At 44.1% G+C, this 26,768-nt stretch overlaps 1 protein-coding gene across 1 annotated transcript in view; it reads right to left on the reverse strand.

Annotated features, from left to right (window-relative positions):
• adgrv1 (adhesion G protein-coupled receptor V1) overlaps positions 1-26,768 on the reverse strand; it is a 539,532-nt gene that overhangs the window by 276,656 nt on the left and 236,108 nt on the right. Inside the window, exons 50-56 of the mRNA XM_059969328.1 lie at positions 23,727-23,849; positions 19,578-19,800; positions 15,421-15,625; positions 13,465-13,611; positions 10,720-10,975; positions 6,118-6,320; positions 932-1,108 (exon numbers count right to left, since the gene is read on the reverse strand). Coding sequence (XP_059825311.1) covers positions 932-1,108; positions 6,118-6,320; positions 10,720-10,975; positions 13,465-13,611; positions 15,421-15,625; positions 19,578-19,800; positions 23,727-23,849 — 1,334 coding nt within the window. The remainder of the gene's footprint in view (positions 1-931; positions 1,109-6,117; positions 6,321-10,719; positions 10,976-13,464; positions 13,612-15,420; positions 15,626-19,577; positions 19,801-23,726; positions 23,850-26,768) is intronic.

Here is a 26,768-nt window from a genome sequence, read left to right on the forward strand (position 1 = left end):
AGCCGATGACCATCCCCTCCGGCACAGCTTCTCCGAGCTCCGTCCTCTGCCGAGCATATTAAGACGGCCCCACCAGCGGCCATCGGTAAAGCGACCCCAAGGACTGGGGGCCTGTTCTTCCCAGCAGAGTCCCGGACCTCACAGCAGCAGCTGCAACGAAGAAAGTCTTCCTGGAGATTTCCTGATGTTCCTCCGCGCTCCCACATCCGTTTTCAATCGATTATGATTGCGCACGGCACCCCACTTCACAAATAACAGATAATCAGTTCCAGAGTGGCTGCTGCAAGCTGCGTCGCGCCGCCATCTTGGATCAATAAATATAAATATGTAAGATAGCACAGATTGTTTGTACGTCCATGAAGTGACACTAGGCACAGGAATGTCTGTACATAAGGTGAGTGACAGGAAATGGTTAATGTAGTAGTGGTTGGGGATGTGGAGTGGTGGAGGTGTTGATCAGCCTTACTGCTTGGGGAGAGTAACTGTTGAGCCTGCTGGCCCTGGGATGGATGCTATGTAGCCTCCTCCCTGATGGGAATGGAACAAACAGTCCATGAACAGGGTGGGTGGGATCCTTCATGATGTTCCTGTTTTTTTCTGGCACCTTTCTGTGTATATGTCCCTGATGGAGGATAGGGTGATGACAGTGGTGCGTTGGTCAATTTTGATCACTTATTGTAGAATAATAATCTAGCTCAATTACTAAAGCATTTGAGTACAGAAAACACGAGGAAATCTGCAGATGCTGGAAATTCAAACAACAACACACACAAAGGGTCCTGACGAAAGGTCTCGGCCCGAAACATTGACATCGCTTCTCCCTATAGATGCTGCCTAGCTGCTGAGTAGAGAAACATACTCAATAGCCTTTGGTTAGTTAGGTGCGGCATCTCAATGAGCAATCATGTATAAATTACAGAATAAATTATACCCTTGACGTGTTGAAATGAATGATTCCTCTGGGGTCATCGTTCTCTCTGATCGTTACTTCCGCAAGCTCCATTTGCAAACGCTTCACTCTGGGCTTCCCTCCAACATGCGTAGTATTGGTCAGTTTCACATCAGTAATGTTAACTAGAAAGCTTTCGTGTAATTCAGGAATGTTGTCCTTGAATAAAAAGAAAAGTAAATTTTAATAAGATACAAGTATTACATAGGTCAGCATGACACTATGGGTAAAAGGTCCATACTTTAGATATCAACACCACAAGTCATAGGAGCAGAATTGGCCATTTGGCTCAATAAGTCTGCTCTGCCATTCCATTATGGCTGATTTATTATCCCCCTCAGCTGGAGGGGAATCTATATCCAGCCAGGAGGTTTGCTGATGCTACTCAAGGGAGTTTAAACTAGTTTTGCAGAGGGCTGGTCAGTAAGGCAAAGATCAGACCAGAAGGTAGATGTCAGGAAAAGTATTGAAAGGCAAAATCGAAAAACAGGTATGATAGATCAGATAGTTTGAAGTGTGTATACTTTAATGCTAGGGTGATGAATTTAGAGCATGATCAATACATGGAACGATGATATTGTAGCCATGACTGAAATTTAGTTGAGAGAGGCAGGCAGGAATGGGTGATTATTGTACTAGGTTGTTGATGTTTTAGAAAAGATAGAGGAAGAAGTAACAGTGGAGGTGGAGTTGTGTTACTAATCAGGGACAATATCACAGCTGCACTCAGGGAGACATAATGGAGGGGTCAGACACCGAGTCCATTTGGATGGAACTCAGGAATAGGAAGGGAGCAATCACACTGCTGGGATTGAACTACAGAGCCAACCCCCACCCCCTTCCAATAGGCACCGGGACATTGAGAAACAGGTGACTGACCTTTCAGTGGGTGAGCAGATAGGGAAGAGTGACACAGCTCCTCAACTTTCAAGATAGCTATAGATAAGGACAGATATGGTCCTTGTGAAAATGTTTTAAAATGGAGTAGAGCACATTAAGAGAGCGTTAGACAGGAACTAAGAAGTGTTAACTGGGAACACGTTTTCTCTGGCAAGTCAGGTGTTTAAAGATCAATTGTAGAGTACAGGAAAGGTATATTCCTGTTAGAAGGAAGGATGGGGATAGAAAACTAAGAGAACCTTGAATGTACAGAGTGGTGATGGATTTAGTCAAGAAGGAGAAGGAAAAGTATGTAAGGATTCAGAAATTAGGATCAAACAAAGCACATGAGTATAAAGGTGCCAGAAAAGAACTAAAGAAGGGAATTAGGAAAGCCAGGATGGACCAAGAAGAGTCTTAGGCAGGTAGGATTGAGGTGAATCCCAAGGCATTCTATACATACATCAAGAGCAAGTGGATAACTAGGGAGAGGGTGAGACCACTCAAGAATAAAGGGGGGAACATTGGCTTGGATGCAGAGAATGTGAACCAGATTCTTATTGAGTATTTTGCTTCAATATTTACCAAGGAAAAGGATATGGAGGACCAGGAGATCAGTGCTGAGTCTATTAATATGTTAGGGCGATCAGAGATCAAGGAGGAGGAAGTGTTGGGCCTCCTAAGGACTATTAAGGTAGATAAGTCCCCAGGGTGTAATGAGATTTACCCTAGGTTATTGAAGGATGCAGGAGATGAGATTGCTGGGGTCTTGACCAGTACGTTTGTGTCCTCCTTAGCCACAGGTGAAGACCTGGAGGACATATTTGAACTTAGATGTCAGATATATTTTTCTTTCATCCCATGGATGATAGAATAATGGAGGGCTATGTGGAAAGGAAGGGTTAGGGTGATCTTGGAGTCAGGTTGGCATAACATTGTGGGTGAATGGCCTGTACAGTAGGCTTCTATAAAATAACTATAACAGAATCAATGGAAGACCTATGATACGTGAATCTATGATACATCTAAGAATCTCTTAAATGTCCCTAATGTATCTGCCTCTACCACTACTCTGGCAGGGTGTTGCATGCACCCACCACTTTCTGTAAAAACCTACCTCAGACATCCCCTCCCCCATACTTTCCTCCAATAACCTTAAAATTAGGCCTCTTTGTAATACCCATTTCTACCCTTGGAAAAAGTCTCTATCTGTCCACTCAATCTATGTCTCTTATAATAAGACCACCAAGATATAGGAGCAGAATTATCACCTTGTACACCTTTCATTCTCAGATATGTTACTTAATTAAATAAAGGCATGTCTTTGCTGTAATGATGCTGTTAGACCTTATTTAGAAATGAGAGCATAGAACATTACGGCGCAGTACGGATCCTTCAGCCATGATGTTGTGCCAATCTATATAAGCCTACCGTACTTCACAATCAATCCAGCCCTTCCGTACCCCTCCATTTTTCTTTTATCCATGTGCCTAACTAAAAGTCTCTTAAACATCCATCAGATAATAAGACATAGGAGCAGAATTAAGCTATTCGGCCCCTTGAGTCTGAACAGTATTGGCATTGGTACTTTGCAATACACACAAAATGCTGGAGAAACTCAGCAGGCCAGGCAGCATCTACAGAGAAGAGTACACAGTCGACATTTCATGCTGAGACCCTTCATCGGCGCTGTTCCCTCTAAGGTGTGTGTGCACACACATCTTTTGTTACTAGCGCACAAAGAAGCTTAAACTCCATACAAAAGGTTGTCACCCTCTACCTCGTTGCCATGTTAAGTATATTTCACGATTGTACACCGTCACATTTCCCTTCCAGGTTTCTGATGTGGATGGTGTTGACAACATGGAGATTGTGATAACTTGTTTGCAGATTTTAGTACTGGCTTCCTTATACTGATTTCATTGTAAGAAATAATTCAGTGCACACATGTTGCTGTCAATGGGCAAAAAATAACACAACACGAGATTTTTGCGCACACTGGCCATTAAAAATTAGAGGGAACATTGCTCATCAGGTCTGGAAAGAAAGAGGAGAAGTCAGAGTAAGAGGTGGGGGAGGGGAAGAAGCACAAGGTGGTAGGCGATAGGTGAAACAGGGAGATGGGGAAGGGGTGAAGATGAATTATGAAAGGGCTGGAGAAGGGGAAATTTGATAGGATAGCCTAGAAGGCCATGGATGAAAGGTAAGGGGAAGGAGCACCAGAGGGAGGTGATGGCCAGGTAAAGAGATAATGTGAGAGGGGGAAACAGGAATGGGGAATGGTAAATGGGGGGAGGGAGGGAGGGAGGCAATTACTGGAAGTTTGAAAAATCGATGTTCATGCCATCAGATTGGAGGCTCCAGACAGAATATAAGGTGCTGCTCCAACCTGAGTATGACCTCATTGCAGCAGTAGACGAGGTCATGGACTAACATGTCAGAATGGGAATGGGAGGTGGAATTGAAATGGGTGGCTACCAGGAGATCCCACCACTTTTTCTGGCGTACAGAGTGTAAGTGCTTGACGAAGTGGTCTTCCAGTCTACATTGGGTCTCTGTTAAGCATAAACTCAAGAGATTCTGCAGATGTTGGAAATCCAGAGTAACACACACACAAAATGCTGGAGAAACTCAGCAGGTTGGGCAGCATCTATGAAGAGGAAGAAACAGTCGATGTTTTGGTTTGAGACCCCTCTTCAGGACTGGAAAGGAAGGGGGAAGATGCCGGAGTAAGAAGGTGAGGGGAAGGGTAAGGTATAAATTAGAAAGTGAAAGATGAAGCCAGGTAGGTGAGGGAGTACGAAGCTCGAAGGTGATAGGTGTAAAGGGTAAAGGGCCTATTACCTCCCAGCTTCTTACTTCATCCTCCCCTCCCCAACCCAGCTGGCTTTACCTATCAGTTTCTAGTTAGTTCCAGGCTTGCACTCTCTTTAGCATTCAAAGTTTTTAATTTCCCATCTCAGGTTAGAATTGCTTCCTTGTTCTGCACAGTAGTGTGGCAGTTAATGTAAGGCTTCACCACACCAGCAACCGGCTTGAAATCCTACCGTGGTCTGTAAGGAAATGTAAGATCTCCCCATGATCGTGTGGGTTTCTTTCAGCTGTTCCGGTGTCCTCTCATATTCCAAATACGTACGGGCTAGGGTTAGTAATTTGCGGGTAGGTGACACTGCCGCTGGAAGGGGTAGTGCCATTGGTGGCCACCCACATTAAATTGTTAGACTTTGCTGGTTGTTGATACAGTTGAAGCATTTTGTGGTATGTATAGCACTGTGAAAGTCTTAGGCACATGTATATATAGCTAGGGTGCCTACTACTTTTGCACAGGACTGTGGTAATTTTATGTATCACACTGTATTGCTGCCACATAAAAAGAACAAATTTCATGACATATGTGAGTGATGATAAACCTGATTCTGATATGGTTCTGAGAGTGGGAAGGAGGCAGGGAGAGGGGAATCATGGTTGGGAAAAGTGGAAGGGAAAGGGGAGGCAGTGGGAAGCACCAGAGAGAAATTCTGTACTAGCCAGTAAACCAATTGTTTAGATTCAAATGACCTTGCCTGGTATCTCAGTGCTAGACATGTCTGCACCTACACTGTCCCCTCGTCCTGGCACTCCTTCTCTGCTATCTGTCTCACACCCCTCCCATGGCACTCTACTCTGACCCTTCCCAACATCCTTTGCTCCTGCCAGATTTACAAACTTGCTCTCCAATCTACATTGACAAATACAGCACTGTGCAAAAGTCCTAGGTACCCTAGCTACAGCATATATATGCGCCTAAGACTATTGCACAATACAGTATATGTGACAAATAAGTATAGCTAATCTTTATCCTACTGCCAGAAATAAGCATAAAATATAACCCAATGTGGTTAATAAATTGACGTAGAGTCACCAGAAGCATTTAGTATAACATCTCACCCACGTTTCTTATTGTAGGATTACCCACAGTAACAGTATTTAGCAGGAATAACAACTGGCAGTAAATGCTTTAGAACTAGAGGTGCGTTAGGAGCCACAGTAGCATAGCAGTTAGTATGACACTATTACAGCTTGGAGTTCGGAGTTCAATCCCAGCATCCTCTGTGGGCTTTCTCCGGGTGCTCCAGTTTCCTCCTACAGTCCAAAGACTGGTTAGTAGGTTAATTGGCCATTGTAAATGGTCCTGTGTTTAGTTTAGGGTTAATTCAGGGGATTACTGGGCTGCGCAGCATGAAGGGCCAGAGGGGCCTGTTCCGTGCTGTATTTCTAAGTAAACAATTCATGTGCTTTAAGAAACTTACAGGAAATATCGTAAGTCTAATCAAAGCCTGTGTGCTGTTTTCCTTTAAAATGACTGTGCCATGAATGCTGTTATAATCTTCATTTGCAGTTGCTTGGTTGACAAGTGGAAGGAAAAGATTTGGTTTTGTGCTGTACTGAACAATAACATCACCCACAAATCCTTCTTCACGAATTATTGTTAAAGTGACATCAGTTGACTCAACTGCAAAAAGACAAAAACAGTTTAAAGTTATCATTTTGCTTGCCTACTTATTAAGGTAAGTTTCTGAAAGAAGTATTTTGGTTTCATTTGACAGCACATTCAACAGAAATAACAAATTAGTTGTAAAACAGGCCAACAGCCACCTAGACAAAATAAGAAATCTAAATCACTCTGAGGCAGAAATATAATTTCTTTCAGTAGAATTCAAGATAATGCTTTCTGAAATCATCTAGAACAGGATTTACAACTGCCCTCTCATTATTCAGTAATGTCTAGTTTGTATGCAGGCAAATAAACTCATTTTACATTACCAGCATCTGTAAATGTGGCAGGACCAAGCAATGAAAACAGTTGTAATTAGTGTCAACAATGAAAGAATGAAGCAGGTAAACTGACAAAAAGGCCAGGCAGCATCTATGGAAAAAAGTGCAGTCGATGTCTCCAGCACTTTGTGTGTGTTGCTTGCATTTCCAGCATCTGAAGATTTTCTCTTTTTTATAAACTGACGAAAACATATGATAGCAATAAATAAGTAAATTATAAATATGCACTCAGTCGCCACTTTATTAGTTAGGTACTTGTTGTACCTAATAAAGTGGCCACTAAGTATATGTTTCAGTTTCAAGTTTAATTGTCATGTCATTCAACCATACATGAATACTCATGAATACAGCCCAACAAAAAGAGAGTTCATGGTCTCCTGCTGCTGAAACCCATCCACTGCAAGATGTGTTGTGCATTCAGAGATGCTTTTCAGCACACCACTGTTGCAACACGTGACTATTTGAGTTCCTGTCAACTTCCTGTCAGCTTGAACCAGGTAGGCCATTCTCCTCTGACCCCTCTCAAGGTCTTTTACTCCACAGAACTGTTGCTCACTGGACTATTTTTTGTTTGTCACGCCATACTTTGTAAATTCTAGAGAGTATTGTGTGTAAATATCCCAGGAGATCAGCAGTTTCTGAGATTTCCAAACCAGCCTGTCTGCCACGGTCAAAGTCACTTAGATCACATTTCTTCCCCGTTCTGATGTTTGGTCTGAACAACAATTGAACTTCTTGACCATGTCTGCATGTTTTTATGCATTGAGTTATGCTTTGCCACATGATTGGCTGCTTAGATATTTGCATTAACGAGTGGGTATACCTAATAAAGTGTATTAGTGATACTAACATATTAAAGTAATAAACATTGAACAGTAATGTTTATAACTTTAATATCTGTACCCAAGTGACCATTGAATATTATTTTTATTTTTAAAAGTGCACTTAAGTATTCACCCTGGTAATGGTAAAATAGCTGCCTGTGCCTTTAAGAGAAAATGGTGATGCTGTGAATAGAAACAAGAGTTACAACGTTCTAGAGAGATAAAGATCGTACCGGGAGCTGCTTTTTCCCAGGTATGCTGAGGAAAGATGAATAATATTTAATAATATGCAGTTAAATTCATTTATACTTGTTTGTAAATCTAGAATATCAGTAATTTGACATGTTTTTCATGAGAATGCTTTAGATTTTCGCGAATAAGGTAACAGCACTGGACAGTGTGACCATGTGAAGTTCCTTATTGGCCTAGCAGCTTAGTCTTTTAGTAGTTTAACTACAAGGCAATATATTGTAAAAGTTTATCTCTGTCTTACTTTATTGTTTCATTACTGAATGTGAGTGTAACAGAGTAAGGTGAATGTGTTAGTCTCTGTTCACGTAACATGAGCGAGGAGAACTTACTTCAGGGTCCAGACTATATGCGATTGGAAGTTAAGCACATGTATGCCAAAAATTGCCACTACCGTATTGGTTTTGTATACCTGGCTTTATTTATTTTCATATCGCATACGTAACCAGTTGATACATAATAGCGTGGACTAAAATTAAGCTGAGATTGTAACAGCAGAAACTGTTTTTTCAAATTCATTTTGTTCCTTTTATTTTGATACCCTCTTCCTGCATTAAAACATCTCAAACTGATAAAGGAATTAAAGACCTGAAAAAGTATTTGTTGTCCTGAGTGTATTTTTCCCAGGCTACAATATATACATTTATATTTCAAAATGAACATGCATTTGCTAACAAAATCCCATTAATTTTGTACCTTACCAAGATAGGACATAGAATGATACAGTACAGTACAGGCCCTTCAGCCCACATTGTTGTGCCTACCTCATAACCTATTCGAAAATCAATCTAAACCTTCCAACCAACATAACCCTTGACTTTTCTATCATCCATGTGCCTATCTAAGAATTTCTTACATTTTCCTTAAATGTATAGTTCAAAACATAAGATGTTGCCTGGCCTGCTGAGTTCCTCCAGCATTTTGTATGTGTTACTCTTAGAGTTCCTAATATACGTGCACCTACCAGCACCCTCGCAGGGCATTCCACACCCTCACCACTCTCTGTCATTCCCTCAATACTTCCCTCCAATCACCACAAATTACTCCCCCTCATATTAGCCACTTCTGCCCTGGGAAACCCTCCACAGGGAATATTTTAACCTACTTGGGACAAAGTGCTCAGAAGCACAGTTCCCCAAGGAATGTTTCAGTCATGGGTCTGAACACCTCCCCTCCTCTGTCCCCAGGGACAGACCACAGGGTTTCCCCAAGGAATGTTTCGGTCATGGGTCTGAACACCTCCCCACCTCTGTCCCCAGGGACAGACCACAGGGTTTCAAAAGGAATGTTTCGGTCATGGGTCTGAACACCTCCCCACCTCTGTCCCCAGGGACAGACCACAGGGTTCCCCCAAGGAATGTTTCGGTCATGGGTCTGAACACCTCCCCACCTCTGTCCCCAGGGACACTCCACAGGGTTCCCCCAAGGAATGTTTCGGTCATGGGTCTGAACACCTCCCCACCTCTGTCCCCAGGGACACTCCACAGGGTTCCCCCAAGGAATGTTTCGGTCATGGGTCTGAACACCTCCCCTCCTCTGTCCCCAGGGACAGACCACAGGGTTTCCCCAAGGAATGTTTCGGTCATGGGTCTGAACACCTCCCCTCCTCTGTCCCCAGGGACACTCCACAGGGTTTCCCCAAGGAATGTTTCAGTCATGGGTCTGAACACCTCCCCTCCTCTGTCCCCAGGGACACTCCACAGGGTTTCAAAAGGAATGTTTCGGTCATGGGTCTGAACACCTCCCCACCTCTGTCCCCAGGGACACTCCACAGGGTTTCCCCAAGGAATGTTTCGGTCATGGGTCTGAACACCTCCCCTCCTCTGTCCCCAGGGACAGACCACAGGGTTTCCCCAAGGAATGTTTCGGTCATGGGTCTGAACACCTCCCCACCTCTGTCCCCAGGGACAGACCACAGGGTTCCCCCAAGGAATGTTTCAGTCATGGGTCTGAACACCTCCCCTCCTCTGTCCCCAGGGACACTCCACAGGGTTTCCCCAAGGAATGTTTCGGTCATGGGTCTGAACACCTCCCCTCCTCTGTCCCCAGGGACACTCCACAGGGTTTCCCCAAGGAATGTTTCAGTCATGGGTCTGAACACCTCCCCACCTCTGTCCCCAGGGACACTCCACAGGGTTTCCCCAAGGAATGTTTCGGTCATGGGTCTGAACACCTCCCCTCCTCTGTCCCCAGGGACAGACCACAGGGTTCCCCCAAGGAATGTTTCAGTCATGGGTCTGAACACCTCCCCACCTCTGTCCCCAGGGACAGACCACAGGGTTTCCCCAAGGAATGTTTCGGTCATGGGTCTGAACACCTCCCCTCCTCTGTCCCCAGGGACACTCCACAGGGTTTCCCCAAGGAATGTTTCGGTCATGGGTCTGAACACCTCCCCTCCTCTGTCCCCAGGGACACTCCACAGGGTTTCCCCAAGGAATGTTTCGGTCATGGGTCTGAACACCTCCCCTCCTCTGTCCCCAGGGACAGACCACAGGGTTTCCCCAAGGAATGTTTCGGTCATGGGTCTGAACACCTCCCCTCCTCTGTCCCCAGGGACACTCCACAGGGTTTCCCCAAGGAATGTTTCAGTCATGGGTCTGAACACCTCCCCTCCTCTGTCCCCAGGGACACTCCACAGGGTTTCAAAAGGAATGTTTCGGTCATGGGTCTGAACACCTCCCCTCCTCTGTCCCCAGGGACACTCCACAGGGTTTCAAAAGGAATGTTTCGGTCATGGGTCTGAACACCTCCCCTCCTCTGTCCCCAGGGACACTCCACAGGGTTTCCCCAAGGAATGTTTCGGTCATGGGTCTGAACACCTCCCCTCCTCTGTCCCCAGGGACAGACCACAGGGTTTCCCCAAGGAATGTTTCGGTCATGGGTCTGAACACCTCCCCTCCTCTGTCCCCAGGGACAACTGTGAACAATCAAAGATCAGCATAATCCCGAGGTGATTGAAACTGCAAAATGATTAATCTGCAACAGGAACTACACAAAACTTACATTCAGGCTCCTGCAAAGAGATGTTGTGAGAGTTTCTGTGCCAGCTGATCACACCATAGGGTGAGTCATTAGGGAGCACTGTCAGGACGCCATTCCTTTTGCTGGAATCAATGGTCGCACCTTTAGCTTGGTCTCGCACATCCACAGTGGTGACATTTACAAGCATTATAGTCACAAACTCGGCTCCCTCTGGGATATCGTCAGCTAACACCACAAGTGAAATGGTTGCAAGAGATTGACCCTCTGAAAAAGTAAACTGTAAAATTGGACCAATAATTACAAAAAACTGGATACTAATATCAATTCATTAAGTTTGTAGAAAACAGAACACAGTATAGGCCCTTCGGCCTATGCTAATTTGAGATACAGCAAGGTAACAGGCTCGGCTGGCATATTGTGCCAACCTTTTATCTAACTCTTCCCACTCATGGTGGATATGCTCCAAAGGTACATTTATTAAAAAAAACATCGATTGAATTCTTTCATTACCTAGTAGTCAGTTTCTGAGCTAATACAGGAGACGGTCAATCAATGCCCTCCATGATCTCAATCTGAAGATTTCAATGGTCACAGATCTATAGAAACATAGAAAACCTACAGCACAATACAGGCCCTTTGGCCCACAAAGCTGTGCTGAACATGTCCTTACCTTAGAAATTACCTTGGGTTACCCATTGCCCTGTATTTTTCTAAGCTCCATCTACCTATGCAGGATCTCTTAAAACACCCTATCATATCTGCCTCCACCACCATCACTGGCAGCCCATTCCACATACTCATCACTCGCTGCATGAAAAACTTACCTCTGATATCTCCTCTGTGCCTGCTTCCAAGCTCCTTAAAACTGTGCCCTCTCTTTCTAGCTATTTCAGCTCTGGGAAAAAGCCTCTGACTATCCACACGATCAATGCCTCTAATCATCTTATACACCTCAATAAGGTCACCTCTCATCCTCTGTCGCTCCAAAGAGAAAAGGCCAAGTTCCCTCAACCTATTCTCATAAGGCATGCTCCCCAATCCAGGCAACATCCTTGTAAGTCTCCTCTGCACCCTTTCTATAGTTTCCACATCCTTCCTGTAGTGAGGTGACCAGAACTGAGCACAGAACTCCAAGTGGGGTCTGACCAGGGTCCTATATAGCTGTAACATTACCTCTCGGCTCTTGAACTCAATCCCATAATTGACGAAGGCCAATGCACCGTATGCCTTCTTAACCACAGACTCAACCTCCACAACAGCTTTGAGTGTCCTATAGACTCGGACGCCAAGTTTCCTCTGATCCTCCACACTGCCCAAGAGTTTAACCATTAATACCGTATTCTGCTATCATATTTGACCTACCAAAATGAACCACCTCACACTTATCTGGGTTGAACTCCATCTCCCACTTCTCAGCCCAGATTTGCATCCTATCAATGTCCCACTGTAACTTCTGACAGCCCTCCGCACTATCCACAACACCCCCAAACTTTGTGTCATCAGTAAATTTATGAACCCATCCCTCCACTTCATCATCCAGGTCATTTTAAAAAAATCACGAAGAGTAGGGGTCTGTTCCACCTCTCAATCAGAATCGGTGAATCCCACACTCAGTGATTAGTTTAACTAGGTGTCAGATTTGATGCCCAATAGCCTGCATTGAATCTGCTAACTACTGTCCAAGCTACCCAATGCAGATAGAAGAGTGTCACCCGTTAAACATTTCTGCCACTGTATGTCCCTAAAACAGAAGACTGGAATTATTACAGATGGAATTTCCTAACCCTCCTTCCCTACAAGGATGAACTATTGCAAATGGTTCAATTATTTTCAACAAAGGGCAAGTGTACTCAGCAGCATGGGAGCATAATGGATAGCATAACATTTTACAGCGCCAGCAACACAAGATTATTTCCTGCTGCTTCAGTAAGGAGTTTGCATGTCTTCCCTGTTAACCCAATAAATTCATGGGTTTCCTCTGGCTGCTCCAGTTTCCACATACCAAAGACACATGGATTTGTAAGTTGCGGGCATGTCATTCAGCCCCTGATGTTATAAACCTACTCCACAATCAATCTAACCCTTCCTTCCAACATATCCCTCCATTTTTATTTCATCCATTTTTATCTAAGAGTCTCTTAAAGGTTCCTACTGTATCTGCATAGGAGGTGGGGTAGAGATACAAAGGAGGTGTGTGGTGTTCCTTCCCTTTGCTAGCCTGCAGGTCAACCTTGGGCAAGGTGTAGCACCTGCTTAGGCCCCCCCCCCCAGTCCCCCGGATCAGGGTCATGTGAAACCATGAGAGCAGGTGGCGCACGGTCGTATGAAAAGCTCGTGTATGTCACAAGTCCTGATTATGCCAGGCAGACAATCCTATGCAACCACTGACACCAGGCGGAAGAATATTGATAATGCCTGGGGTCACCTGTCTTGTAATGACACAATCCAAAAGAAGACATATTTCTGTAGAAATATTTGCCAAGAGCAGTCATGGTCATGGAAAGACCATGATTGTCTACATCACACATTAAGTCTGTCTCTAAAAACAGTCCAAACAGTGGTTCAAGCACTCACCACTCTCTGTGTAAGAAACTTAACTCTGACTCTCCCTAAACTTTCCTCCACTTCCCTTTAAATGATGTCTTCTGATATTGACCATCTACTTCACCTAACCCTTTACATTTTGAAAACCTTTATCAGGGTGGCTCTCAGCCTTTTCACCTCCAAGGAAATGTAACCTTTGGTACATTACAGAAACATCCTTACTGCTCCAGAGTTTGGGAAGATATCATTCACATTTCCAGTGGCTACCCAATGTACAATTAGAGTTTTGTGAGTTCCCCGCAGCCGTTCAACCCTCAGAGTGATCTGATTGTCTTCTTCCAATTCTTCAACTTGCATGGACAAGAAGCTCTGCAGAATGGAAATACAGCTTCAGTTTTTAATAGAGTCATTTAACACCACAGCACAGAGACAAGACCTTTGGCCCATCTAGCCTGTGCCGAACGATCAATCTGCCTTGTCCTATCGACCTTGACCTATCACCCTCCATACCCCTCCCATCTATATACCTATCTAAATTTCTCTTAAATGTTGAACTTGAACCCAAATCCACCATTTTTGTGGGCAGCTCGTTCCACACTCTCACCATCCTCTGAGTAAAGAAGTTCCCCATCCTGTTCCCCTTAAACTGAACTCATGAGGTTAGTTTCACCCAACCTCGGTGGAAAAAGCCTGCTTGTATTTACCCTATCTATACCCTCATCATATTGTATACCTCTATTCAATCTCCCCCAATCTCCTATGTTCTAGGGAATAAAGTCCTGACCTATCCCCTACAACTCAGGTCCTCAAGAACTGACAACATCCTTGTAAATGTTCTCTGCACTGTTTCAATCATATTTCCATCTTTCCTGTAGGTAGGTGACCGAAACTGCACACAATACTCCAAATTAGGCCTCGGCAATGTCTTATACAACTTCAAAATAACATCACATCTCCTACACTCAGTATTTTGATTTGTGAAGGCTATTGTGCCAAAAGTTTTCTTTTCGACCCCATCTACTTGTGACCCTCTACTTAACTAACTTTTTGAGGTACCTTTGTTTAAAATGTACTATTTCGTATTTGATAAAGATTCCTTCTGTGACCTGTTAGTAGTTAAACCATTTATAAGGAGCTTTTGATGGGTCTGGGCATGTCCATTTTTAAGTTTAGAAGAATGACGAGGGATCTCATTGAAACCTATAGAATATTGAAAGGCGTAGGTAGAGTGGATGTGCAGAGGATGTTTCTGAAAGTGGGTGAGACTAAGATCAGAGGGCACAGCTTCAGAATAGAAAGATATTCCTTTAGAATAAGAATTTCTTCAGCCAGAGGGTGGTGAATCTGCAGAAATCATTGCCACAGATGGCTATGGAGGCCAAGTCATTGCTGTACATTTACAGAGAAGGTTGATAGGTTCTTGATTAGTAAGGGCTTCAAAGAGAGAGAGAAAATAAATCAGCCATGATGGAAAGGTGGAGCAGACTTGATGGGCCAAATGGTCTAATTCCATGTCTTATGCTCTTATAAGATAATCTACATTTTCTGAAGGAATACTACACAATGAACACTAATGTTGAAAATAGTACAGGCATAATTTTCAATTTATAATTTATTGATGTCAAGCTGTTCATGTTAACATTAGAAATATAGAAATCTGAACACATAGAATATTTTTACAAGTTCAAAATTCAGGTATAACTCCACCCTGGACAGACCCAAGCCCAACTGAGCACTAGATGAGCAACCCTATCCCGTAAAGACCCAGAGCTACAAAAACCCCAAAGTCCTTATCCCTGGGAGGGGAAGGTTCATCTAGAAGATGTATGAAGTCATTTGGTGAAAGCAGAGGCCAGAGGGCTAATTAACTTTCTATCAGCACAGGACAGAGGACCCTGGTAGGCTGCTGTGGACGACCTATGCCCCTGGAGTGGTGACAGGCGCAAGAAGAAGAAAACTCAGGTATATTTAAAGCAGACGAAGTTAAGTTCTTGATTAGTACGAGTGTCAAAGATTACGGGGAGAAGGCATGAGAACGGGATTGAGAGGGACAATAAATCAGGCATGATGGAGCAGACTCGATGGTCTAATTCTGCCCCTGCTGAATGCCTCATGGTCTTAAAGAGCCTTCAGTTTGTTTTCAAACCCAGATCAATATGAAAATGAAATCGTATTTACCTGCACAAAACCGATTATCCCATGGGCATTATCGTTTGACTGGATCACTAAATTGACGTGATCATTAAAACCAATTTCAGCTCCACCCCTCGCATTCACGAGTCTGACTGCAAAGAACTCGTCTTCCTCTGGTGTGTCATCATCAAGAATATTTACAGCTATCACTGTGTCTTTGTCACCAGGTTCAAAGATGAGCTCAGCAGATCTGTCAAGTTAAAGGTGGCAATGTTTAATTGTTATTCTATATATCAACAGCAGTGAGCTAACGTAGATTTTCACAAATAAAATGGCAGAGGCATTTTATGTTTCAGAAAAGCCATGGCAACTGATTTATTGAACCAGCAAAACTGAACACAAAGTGTGCTAAAAATCCTTTATGTAATTAGCTCATCATGTCAGACCCACCTCTTAACGTGAATTCCAACTCAATGTCAGTGGTTGTGAATGACACCAATGACTTATCCTACACAGGCACTTCCCCCCACCCAGAATTCACTAAAACCAGCATTGTCAGCCTGTCTGGAGCTCAGACAAGCCGCCAGGCTCGGGTCCTGTGTTCCATGGGTGGAGGAACAGCAGGCGCCTCTGGCTCGTTCTGAGGTATGATGGTCACGTTGTGACAGCAGAAACATGGTAATGGAATCCTCCAAATCTTGGTGGGCCGGTTTGAGGCGATCTACCGACACACATTCAGGTTTACTCCTCTTATCCGTGGCACTCCACACAGGCCGCAGTCCAATCACTCACCTCCTTTCTAACGGCGTGCCACACAAACTTTATTGCAAACAGTTTCTGTGGCCTTCCAGTCTGGATGTGACAGGCCAAGTATTGAATCAAAAACAGTTTACATCCAGTTTATAAATGTGGAATATCATGGGGCAAAGGTAACCACTTGAGACATCACACAGGAGAGAAACCCCAGTTTCCCTGATCTTAATGTCAGCCAGCCACAGGCCCGTGACTGCTGTTCGGTAAGCCTAGATCTCCGAGTTAGTAGCTTCGTCAGCTGCCACAGTCAACCCCATGGGTAGGTCCTCAGCGGCTGACCATAAGAACTATCAGCCACAGCGTTATTTTTCCTCTTGATATGGGCTATATCGGTCGTGAGCTCAGATATGTAGACCAGTTGGCATTGCTGCCATGCAAACCAAGGGTCTGATATTTCGGCCATCACATACACAAGGGCATTGTGGTCAATGAACGCTATGAAATGACGACCCTCTAGAGGAAAATGCAAATGGCAAACTGCCAGTTAGAGACTGAGAAGCTCACGGTCAAGCGTGCTGTACTTCCTTCAGGGGAGACGGAGCTGCCGGCTGAAGAAAGCGAGTGGCTGCTACACGCCTCCAACCAGCTGATTGTGCACAGGACCCACAGTGTCAGTAATAATGGCTATGGGGAGTGGGGGCAGAAAGAACTTATATGGTATAATCAAATGCCCTGTTCATGTCTGCTGACCAAACACTTGATTAAGGGCACCGCTTTTAAGTGCACTATACAGGGGGAGCATAAATTTAGCAGCTTGCAGAGTGAAGGGGTGATAAAAATTCACCATGCCTAAAAACTCCTGTCAACTTTTAATAGTGTAGAACCGTGGGAAATCCACAATATCGACTACTTTTGATGGGACAGATTTTGAACCTTTTGTGGAGATGCAGTGGCCGAGATAGTTAATGGGTGACAACCCAAACTGGCATTTAGGAGGGTTAGTAATCAACTCGTGTCAGCTAAAACACTCAAAAAGTGTGCAGAGATGAGATAACTGTTCAGATTTGGAAGCACTGGTGACAAGCACGTCATCCAGGTAAACAAAAAGAAAATCACAGTCTTTTAATATGGAGTTCGCTGGCCACTAAAAAGTCTGTGCTGCATTTTTCGGCTCAAACGACATGCACAGAGGCCAAACAGGGTTATCACAGCCATTTTGGGCAAGCCCTTTGAGCACACAGGCAACTGATGGTAGCCCCAACCTAAATCAACTTTGAAAAAATTAACTTACTGGCTAAACATGCTGAAAAGTCCAGGGACCATGTAGCAATGGGGGTGGGGGGGGGGGTGGGGGTGGCCTTGCTAAGGCGTAAGTAACCACCGTCAGACGTAGGGACGATGTGGAGGGGTAAAGTCCATGGCTATTCAACTGGCGTACAACGCCAAGTCTTTCCATGTTGGCAGACTCAGCCTTCTCAGCTTTTCTGAGTCCAGTCAATGGGTGCGGGCATGGACTGTTCAGCCAGTTGCAGAAATATGGTGTTCAACCGCATGCTTTGTGACTGTAGTGGAGAACGTGGGCTCAGTGAGGTTTGGGAATTCGCCCAGCAGCTGAGTAAACTCACATATGGTGGTGTTGTGGAGAACCTACTGCGGGAGCCAGGTAACAACCCAAAATCCCTGACATCCACAAGCCAGCAGTTCGTAAGATCAACTAATAGCTGTGCTCATAGGAAAGCTACGCCAAGCAGAGATCTGGCCTCTTTAGCCAGGACCAAGCTCCATGTGTAACGTTGCCCACTGAAGCAGAGAGTCACCCTTTGTGTCTTGATCCTGCTGCTGTTTTCAGCCTCCAGTGAGGTTCTGTCGCTGTTTGCCTTCTCATCAACAGATGATACTGGCAACACAGTCCACTTGAGCACCCATGCTACACAGGAAGCATTGCCCTGAAAGGGTGCCTGTAATAAATGGGAGACAAAGTTGGCAGCTGGAACCCAGGGTGTTCACAGACCTCTGACGTCCTGGTGCACTGGCACTGTTGAAGCTGCGAGGCGGTTGGCACTTCACAGCATTGGTACCAAAGCAAGTGTGGTAAAAAAAACAGAACCAGTGTGGTCTATTTCACAGCCACTGGGACATTCCTGACCGGGCTTATTGAGGTAGAGAAAGGAGGAGCAATGATGTACTGGGGCCTAGCTGAGTGTAAACTGCCAGCCATTTTAGCAAGCTCCCTATAGTTCTTCACAGGTGCATTAGCAAGGACATTTGCTGCATGAAGTGTTCATTAGAAATAAAACAAGGATGGTGATCTCCCAGGAGAGACAGCACATGGTTCATTAGCTCCCGAGGCCAGGCAAGGAGAGCTACTGCTTGGTACACTCAGACTCTGATAGCCCAAAAGTCTGTTGGCGGAGATTTCTCGAAGCCCAAATTGAGCCTCAGCTTGTACAAACCAAGCAACGGCATTTTGCTCCCAAAACTCAGTTAGTTTCAAAGTGACTGCACTGGCTGGCATGCTCAATAATTCTGGAATTGTTCCAGAGCTTTGGGGTCACCAGTGTAGGTTTTCGCAAATAAAATGGCAGAGGCACTCTATGTTTTGGAGAAGCCAAAGTGACTCATTTATTAAGCACCAAACACTAAAAATAAAGTGTGCTAAAAGCACTTTACATAACTACTTCATCATGTCAGAACAGCCTCTTAAAGTGAGCTCCTACGCAATGTAGGTCATTGCGCATTATGGACGTTTCCACCAATTACATTACCCTGCACCAACATCATGTTAATATACATTCAGTGGCCACTTTATTAACTATCTCCTGTACGTCAAACACTGAATAAAGTGGCCACTGAGTGTGTGTTCATGGTCTTCTGCTGCTGCAGCCCATCCACTTCAAGGCTCAATGTGTTGTGCATTCAGAGATGCTCTTCCGCACACCACTGTTGTAACCCGTGGTTATTTGAGTAACTGCCACCCTCCTGTCTGCCATTTTCCTCCAATTTTGTAGTGAAAAGGACTAAATCATTAATTGTTAAATATCCTTTTGAGACTTTTTATGTTCCTTTTCTAAAGAGGTTAAGCATTTGAGTTGAGGTGAGGCAGTGTTATTCTCCTGACATGTCATATGTAGAACAACCCATATAATCCTCCACTGTTACATTTTATTGTGGAGCATTTGCAAATTCTTGGTTACAAATCACTAAGGGATCAGCAGAAGACACAAGCAAGCACTTGGTTTGGTTGAAGGGTTTCACATTGTTTGGTTGAAGTCCTGTTGAAGAGTCTCAGCAAGAAAATTCAACAGTTTATTCCGCACCATAGATGCTGCCTGACCTGCTCAGTTACTCCAGCATTTTGTGTGTGTTATACCAAACACTTTTCTCTGTCTGGGGAAGAAATGTACTCTTCTCAGATGCAATACATAAAACAGCAGCTCAAAAGTTCTTACCCTGGAATGAAATCCGATTCATTAGAAACAGAAGCCAGCTCATAGATCCAGGAATCAAAGTTGCCCACTGAAGCAATGAGGGCTCTGGTTCCATTATGGGAAGGGGCAGCGACAGACACCATGTGATCTGATGGTGGGAGCTTCAGTACTAATACAAAATGGTTGCTCCTCACGTCCCACATGTAGAGATTTGACTTATCTCCACCATTCAACAGGAGATGAACTGGAAGAAAATCAACAATGAATATTTGCAAATTATTATCTGCTAATCAGAAATCAATCATAAAGTATTATTACACACTCACTGGCCACTTTATTTGCTACACCTATTCACCTGCTCATTAATACAAATATCCAATTATCTAATCATGTGACAGCAACTCAATGTATAAAGGCATGCAGACATGTTGAAGAGATTCAGTTGTTGTTCAGAAAAAACATCAGAATGGGGGAAGAAATGTGACCTAAGTGACTTTGATGTGGAATGATTGTTGGTGCCAAACGGGATGGTTTGAGTATCACAGAAACTGCTGATCTCCTGGGATTTTCATCGAGAAAAGTCTCTAACGTTTATAGAGAGTGAGGCAAGAAACCACACCAGTGAGCAGCAGCAATTTGTGGGTGAAAACGTGTTGCTCATGAGAGAGGAGAATGGCCAGACTGATTCAAACAGACAGAAAGGTGAGAGTAACTGAAATAAATACATATTATAACAGAAGAGCATCTCTGAATGCACAATGTGTAAACCTCAAAGTGGATGGACTACAGCAGAAGAAGACCACACCAAGTTCCACTCCTGTTGCTAATGAGCTGGCCACTGAGTGTATATTTGTTGAAGTAGTGAAACCGTTGCATTTTCACTCCTCTTTCCAAGCCTAAACGTTGAAACAATGATGAGCAAAACGGCTCTGAATTGTCTTACTGCTTATTTCTTGCTATCAATGATAAAAATCACTGCTTTCTGAACACAAACACATACAACTGATCCTATTTAAAAACTGTTCACTCTAAGCATGGTGTAGCGTCTAACGACAACACCAAGTGCACACAACTGATGCTAGTTAGAAACTCCGACAAGAGAGAAATCCTGCAGATGCTGGAAATCCAAGCAACACTCACAAAATTCTGGAAGAACTCAGCAGGCCAGGCTGTATCTGCAGAAAATAGTACAGTCAATATTTCAGACCAAGACCCTTGATTAGGACTGGAGAAAAAAAGATGAGGATTCAGAGTTCGAGGGTGGGGGAAGGGGGCAGGAAGAAACACAAGGTGTTAGGTAAAGCTGGGAGGGGGTAAGGGATGAAGTAAAGAGCTGGGAAGTTGATTAGTGAAAGAGTTACAGATTAGTGAAAGGGTTCCTCACCCTTCTCCAGTCCTGCTCAATTACCTCTCACCTCCTGTTTCTACCTCCTACCCAAGATCAACAAACCTGCCTGTCCAGGTAGACCCATTGTTTCTGCTTGTTCTTACCTATCACGATATGATATGAACTCATATCTGCATACCTCGACTCGGTTTTATCCCCCCTGGTTCAGCCTCTTTCTACCTACCTCCGTGACACTTCACATGCACTTGGTATTTTCTATGATTTCAAGTTCCCTGGCCCCAAACATCTTATTTTCACCATGGATGTCCAATCCCTATACACCTCCATCCCCAACCAGGAAGGCCTAAAAGTTCTCCGTTTCTTTCTGAACACCAGACCCAACCAATTCCCCTCCATCACCACTCTCCTCCATCTAGCTGAACTTGTCCTCATTCTCAATAATTTCTCCTTTGTGTCCTCCCACTTCCTTTAGACAAATGGTGTAGCATGGGTACTCACATGGCTCCCAGCTATGCCTGCCTTTTTGTCGGCTACGTGGAACAGTGTATGTTCCAGGACAACACTGGCATCACTCCCCCATTTTTCCTATACTACATCAACGACTGCGTTAGTTCGGCTTCCTGCATCCATGCAGAGCTCGGCAACATCATTAACTTTGCCCCCAACTTCCACCCTGCCCTCAAATTTACCTGGTCCATCTCCGACACCTCTCTCTACTTTCTCGATCTCTCTCTCTCTATCCTTGAAGACAAATTATTTACTGATGTCTATTATAAACCTGCTGACTCTCACAGCTACCTGGACAATACCTCTTCTCACCCTGTCACTTGTAAAAATGCCATCCTCTTCTCTCAGTTCCAGAATTAAGGTGATACTTCCCTTCCTCCACCATCAATGCTGCCCTCAACCACATCTCTTCCTCTTCACATGTCTGGCTTCACCCCATCCTCCTGCCACGCCATTAGGACAGGGTTCTTCTCGTCCTCACCTACCACCCCACCAGCCTCCACATCCACCACGTAGTTCTCCAAAACTTACGCCATCTCCAACGGGATCCCACTACTTCCTCCCCCCCCCCCCTGCTGCTTTCACCAGAGTTTGCTCCCTACATGAATCCATCATCCATTCATCCCTCCCCCTGATCTCCCTCCTGGCACTTACCCTTGCAAGTGGAACAAGTGCTACGTCTGCCCCTACACCTCCGCCCTCACTATCATTCAGGGCCCCAAAATATCCTTCCTGGTGAGGGAACACTTCACCTGTGGGTCTGTTAGGGTCATACACTGTGTTTGGTGCTCCTGGCGTGGCCTCCTGTACATCAGTGAGACCTGACGTAGATTGGGAGACTGCTTCACTGAGCACCTACACTCCATCTGCCAGAAAAAGCAGGATCTCCCAGCAGCCACCCATTTTAATTCCATTTCCCAGTCCCATTCCGATATGTCAGTCCATGGCCTCCTGTACAGTGGTGATGAAGCCACACTCACATTGGAGGAACAACACCTTATATTCCACTTGGGTAGCCTCCAACCTGATGGCATGAACATCGATTTCTCGAACTTCCATTAAGCCCCCCACCTCCCCTTCACCATTCTCCATTCCTTTTTCCCCTCTCTCACCTTATCTCCTTACTTGTCCAATACCTTCCTCTGGTGCTCCTGCCCCTTTTTCTTTCTTCCATGGCATTCTGTCCTCTCTTCCACCTTCTCCAGCCCTGTATCTCTTTCACCAATGAACTTCCCAGCTCTTTACTTCACCCCTCTCCCCCTCCACCCCCGTTTCACCTTGTGTTTCTTCCTCCCCATCCCTCACCTTCTAAATCAGATTCATCTTTTTTCTCCACTCCTGATGCAGGGTCTCGGCCTGAATTGTCAACTGTACTCTTTTCCACAGATGTTGCCTGACCTGCTGAGTTCCTCCGGCATTGTGTGTGTGTGTGTGTGTGTGTGTGTTGTTCAGTGGGAAAAGCTTGCTTACATTTACCCTGGGGCACAATCAGCAGGTCAGACATGTTTCTGTACCTATCTATATACTGACCATTTCGTTAAACAGGCCAAGTAAAAAAATACTGCTGCAAACATATAGAATGGTGTTGAACAGGTAAAACAAGGGCAATCTGCATTCTAACTTTGACTCAAGCCCAAATTCAAGTTTAATTGTCGTTCAACCATAGCCCATGAATGCAGCCAAATAAAACAGCATTACTCCGGGTCCAAGGTGCAATACACAGTACCAACAGCGCAAGGCACAAACGGAAGCGTAGCGGTCAGTGTGGCACTATTGCAGCACAGGATGTCTGAGCTCAGAGTTCAATTCCCACATCATCTGTAAGTAGTCTGCATGACCTCCCCCTGGAATGTGTGCATTTTCTCCAGGCGCTCCAGTTTCCTCCCACAGTTCAAAGACGTACCGGGTAGTAGGCTAATTGGTCATTGTAAATTGTGCCGTGATTATGCTAAGGTTAAATCAGGGGATTGTCAGGGGTGTATCTTGAAGAGCCAATTCCATGCTGTATTTCAATAACTAAATAAATAAGATAGTAGTAAACATACAGTCACACAAAAAATAAATAATGTTGCCCAAGTTGCAGAGACCATGGAGATTGTCTGATTCTGGATGATGTGTCTACTGACGTGAAATGGCAGGAAGAGTAATTATCTTTGGAATTATTTCAAATCTGTAAATTATGAAGCTTCAATCAGTCATCACTTATACAAAGTTATTGTAAATTTTAAGATCTATCTTGCTGCTTCTGCTAATTTTTCCATCAACCTTTCCACATAACACTGAGTGAACTGATGAGTTCAGTTCTGGAGTCTTACCTGTGCCAGAAGGAAGTGCAAAGAGATCAATGCTTCTCACGGTATTGACAGGAATAGTCTGGACCACTTTTAATAAGGGCTGCCCTGCCCTCCAAATGTACACGTGACAGGAAGTGAGGTTGCCTGTGAAGCACAATAAATGTAATCTTATTTAATGCCAATAAACTGTCATACCTAAAAAGACCTACAAAGAATCAGGGAGAACTGTTTGATAATAACAATGCTCCCAGAGATCAGAAATAGCCTATTTCTAACAAAATTCTAACACCATTGAGTACATTTACAAGGAGTGCTGCCACAAGGAAGCAGCATCCATCATCAAGAACCCCCATCATCCAGGCCAGGCTCTCTTCTCACTGCTACCACCTGGCAGGAAGTACAAATGCCCTAGATCACACATCACTAGGTTCAGGAACAGCTATTACCCTAAACATTCAGGCTCCTGAACTGGCATGGATAACTTCACCCACCTCAACTCTGAACCGATTCCACAACCTACTGACTCATTGTCAAGGCCTCTACAACTAAATTTCTCATTTTTTAAAATTTGCTCAATTTGTCTTCTCTTGTACGTTGGTTGCTTGTGAGCCTTTGATATGTATGCTTTGTTTTGTAAATTCTATTGCATTTCTTTATTCTACTGTAAATGTTGGCAAGAAAATGAATCTCAAGTTAGTTTGTCCGATTTAAGTGTTGGGCCAGATTGAAAGGTTTGTGTGTCGGGGCCAGTTCAGCTCATTGCTCCACAAGGTTTACTCATCTCTGCGCTGAACTGAGACTGTGGCCTGCAACTAACAGGCTCCTAAATCGGCTGAGTGATAACGGACATCATGGCAATGGACTCACTTTCATGACCACCAGTTCTGAATGTTTTTTGCTTACTTTTATTGTTTATATGATTTTCTTTCTAACATCAGGTGTTTTTTAAATGGGTTCTATTGTGTTTCTTTGTTTTGTGACTGAATGTTAAGGCTGTATATAGTACTCATACCTTTGACAGCAAATGTCCTTTCAATTTTGAATGTATACATTAAGAGAAGTTTGGACCATTACATGGATGGGAGAGGTATGAAGAGCTGAGGTCCAGGAGCAGGTCAATGGAACTAAGCAGAATAACAGTTTGGTGTGGACTGGATGGGCCAAAGGGTTTGTTTCTTTACTGTGCTCTGTGACTCTACTTTGATAATAAATTTTACTGTGACTTTAAAATCATATCTAATGGGAAAAAGTGATAGCATTGACCAAAGAATTCTGCTGAACACACATCTGAGATTTCTTCACATACTCATGCTCTGCCCTGAGTACCCCTCTAATGCAGAGAAAATTTACAAAGATGTTTGCTGGGACTTGAAGACCTGAGTATAGGCAAAGGTTGAAAAGGTTAAGACCTTATTCCTTGGAATGTAGAAGAATGAGGGGAGATTTGATAGAGATATACAAAATTATGAGAGGTGCAAGCAGGCTTTTTCCACTGAGGTTGGGTGAGACTAGAAGGGTGAAAGGTGAAGTGTTGAAGGGGAACATGAGGGAAACCTCTTCACTCAGAGGGTGGTGTGAGTGTGGAACGAGCTGCCAGTGGGAGTGATGAGCGGGGGCTCAATTTTGCACTTTGGAGAAGTTTAGGAAAACACATGGATGGAAGGGGTGTGGTCGTCTATTTTCTCAGTGCAGGACAATGGGACTAGGCAAATAATAGTACAACATATGAAATATGAAGGGCCTGTTTCTGTGTTGTAACGTTTTATGACTCTTTGTGTCTTGCACAAAATCTTGTTTCAGTTTCTTCATCTCTGCTGTGGTCCGCTAGACTGGTTGAACAATTTTCTTATCCCCACACTACAACAGATCAGTAAGTGTGGCAATTTTCTTCTTTCAAGAACATCTGTCAACCAATGGCACTTTAATAACAACATTACTGTGAACCATCTTGGTACAATTACAAGATCTCTGCTTCCGTGCTGCAACTCCTATGCGAAATGTGAATCAGTCTTCAGGAAATAAAAGCTGTTCCTGACTTGAGCAACACACACAAAAAACACACAAAATGCTGGTGGAACACAGCAGGCCAGGCAACATCTATAAGGAGAAGCACTGTCGACGTTTCGGGCTGAGACCCTTCGTCAAGACTCAATTGAGCAGTAGTTAACAACAATAGCGTTATCCGTCATTAAGGACCCCCATCACCCAGGACATGCCCTCTTCTTATTGCTACCATCAAGGAAGAGGTACAGGAGCCTGAAGACGCACACTCAAAGCTTCAGGAACAGCTTCTTCCCCTCTACCACCAGATTTTTGAAATACACAGCACATAACAGGTCCTTCAGCCCACAATGTTGTGCTGACCATGTAACCTACTCTCAAAACTGCCTAGTATTTCCCTACCACATAGCCCTTTATTTTTCTAAGCTCCAAATACCTACCTAAGAGTCTCTTAAAAGACCCCATTGTATTGGCCTCTACCACCTTTGCTGGCAGTGCATTCCACACACACATCACTCTCTGTGTGAAAAACTCACCTCTGACATCCCCCTTGTAACTACTTCCAAACACCTTAAAACTATGCACCCATGTCTTAGCCATTTCAGCACTGGGAAAAAGCCTCTGGCTACCCACATGATCAATGCCTCTCATCATGTTATACAGCTCTATCAGGTCATCTCTCATCCTCTGCTGCTCCAAGGAGAAAAGGCCAAGTTCACTCAACCTATTCTCATAAGGAATGCTCCCCAATCCAGGCAACATCCCTGTATCCATGAATGGACAATCAACCCACATACACTACTTCTTTCATTTTCTCTATTTTTGTACTATTTATTTAATTTTATTTTATGTATACATATATTTCTTATTGTAATTTATGGTTTGTTTATTATTATGTATTGCAGTGTACTGCTGGTGAAAAATTACAAACTTCATGACATTTGCCAGTGATATTAAACCTGATTCTGATTCTGCTTCTGAATACTGGATAACAAAACACTACATTGGGAGAAGAATTATTACTAGCAGGTAATTCCTTGGAAACAATGTGTGTATTGAATA

Source organism: Hypanus sabinus, chromosome 5 (assembly GCF_030144855.1).
Source record: "Hypanus sabinus isolate sHypSab1 chromosome 5, sHypSab1.hap1, whole genome shotgun sequence".
Lineage (NCBI taxonomy): Eukaryota > Metazoa > Chordata > Chondrichthyes > Myliobatiformes > Dasyatidae > Hypanus > Hypanus sabinus.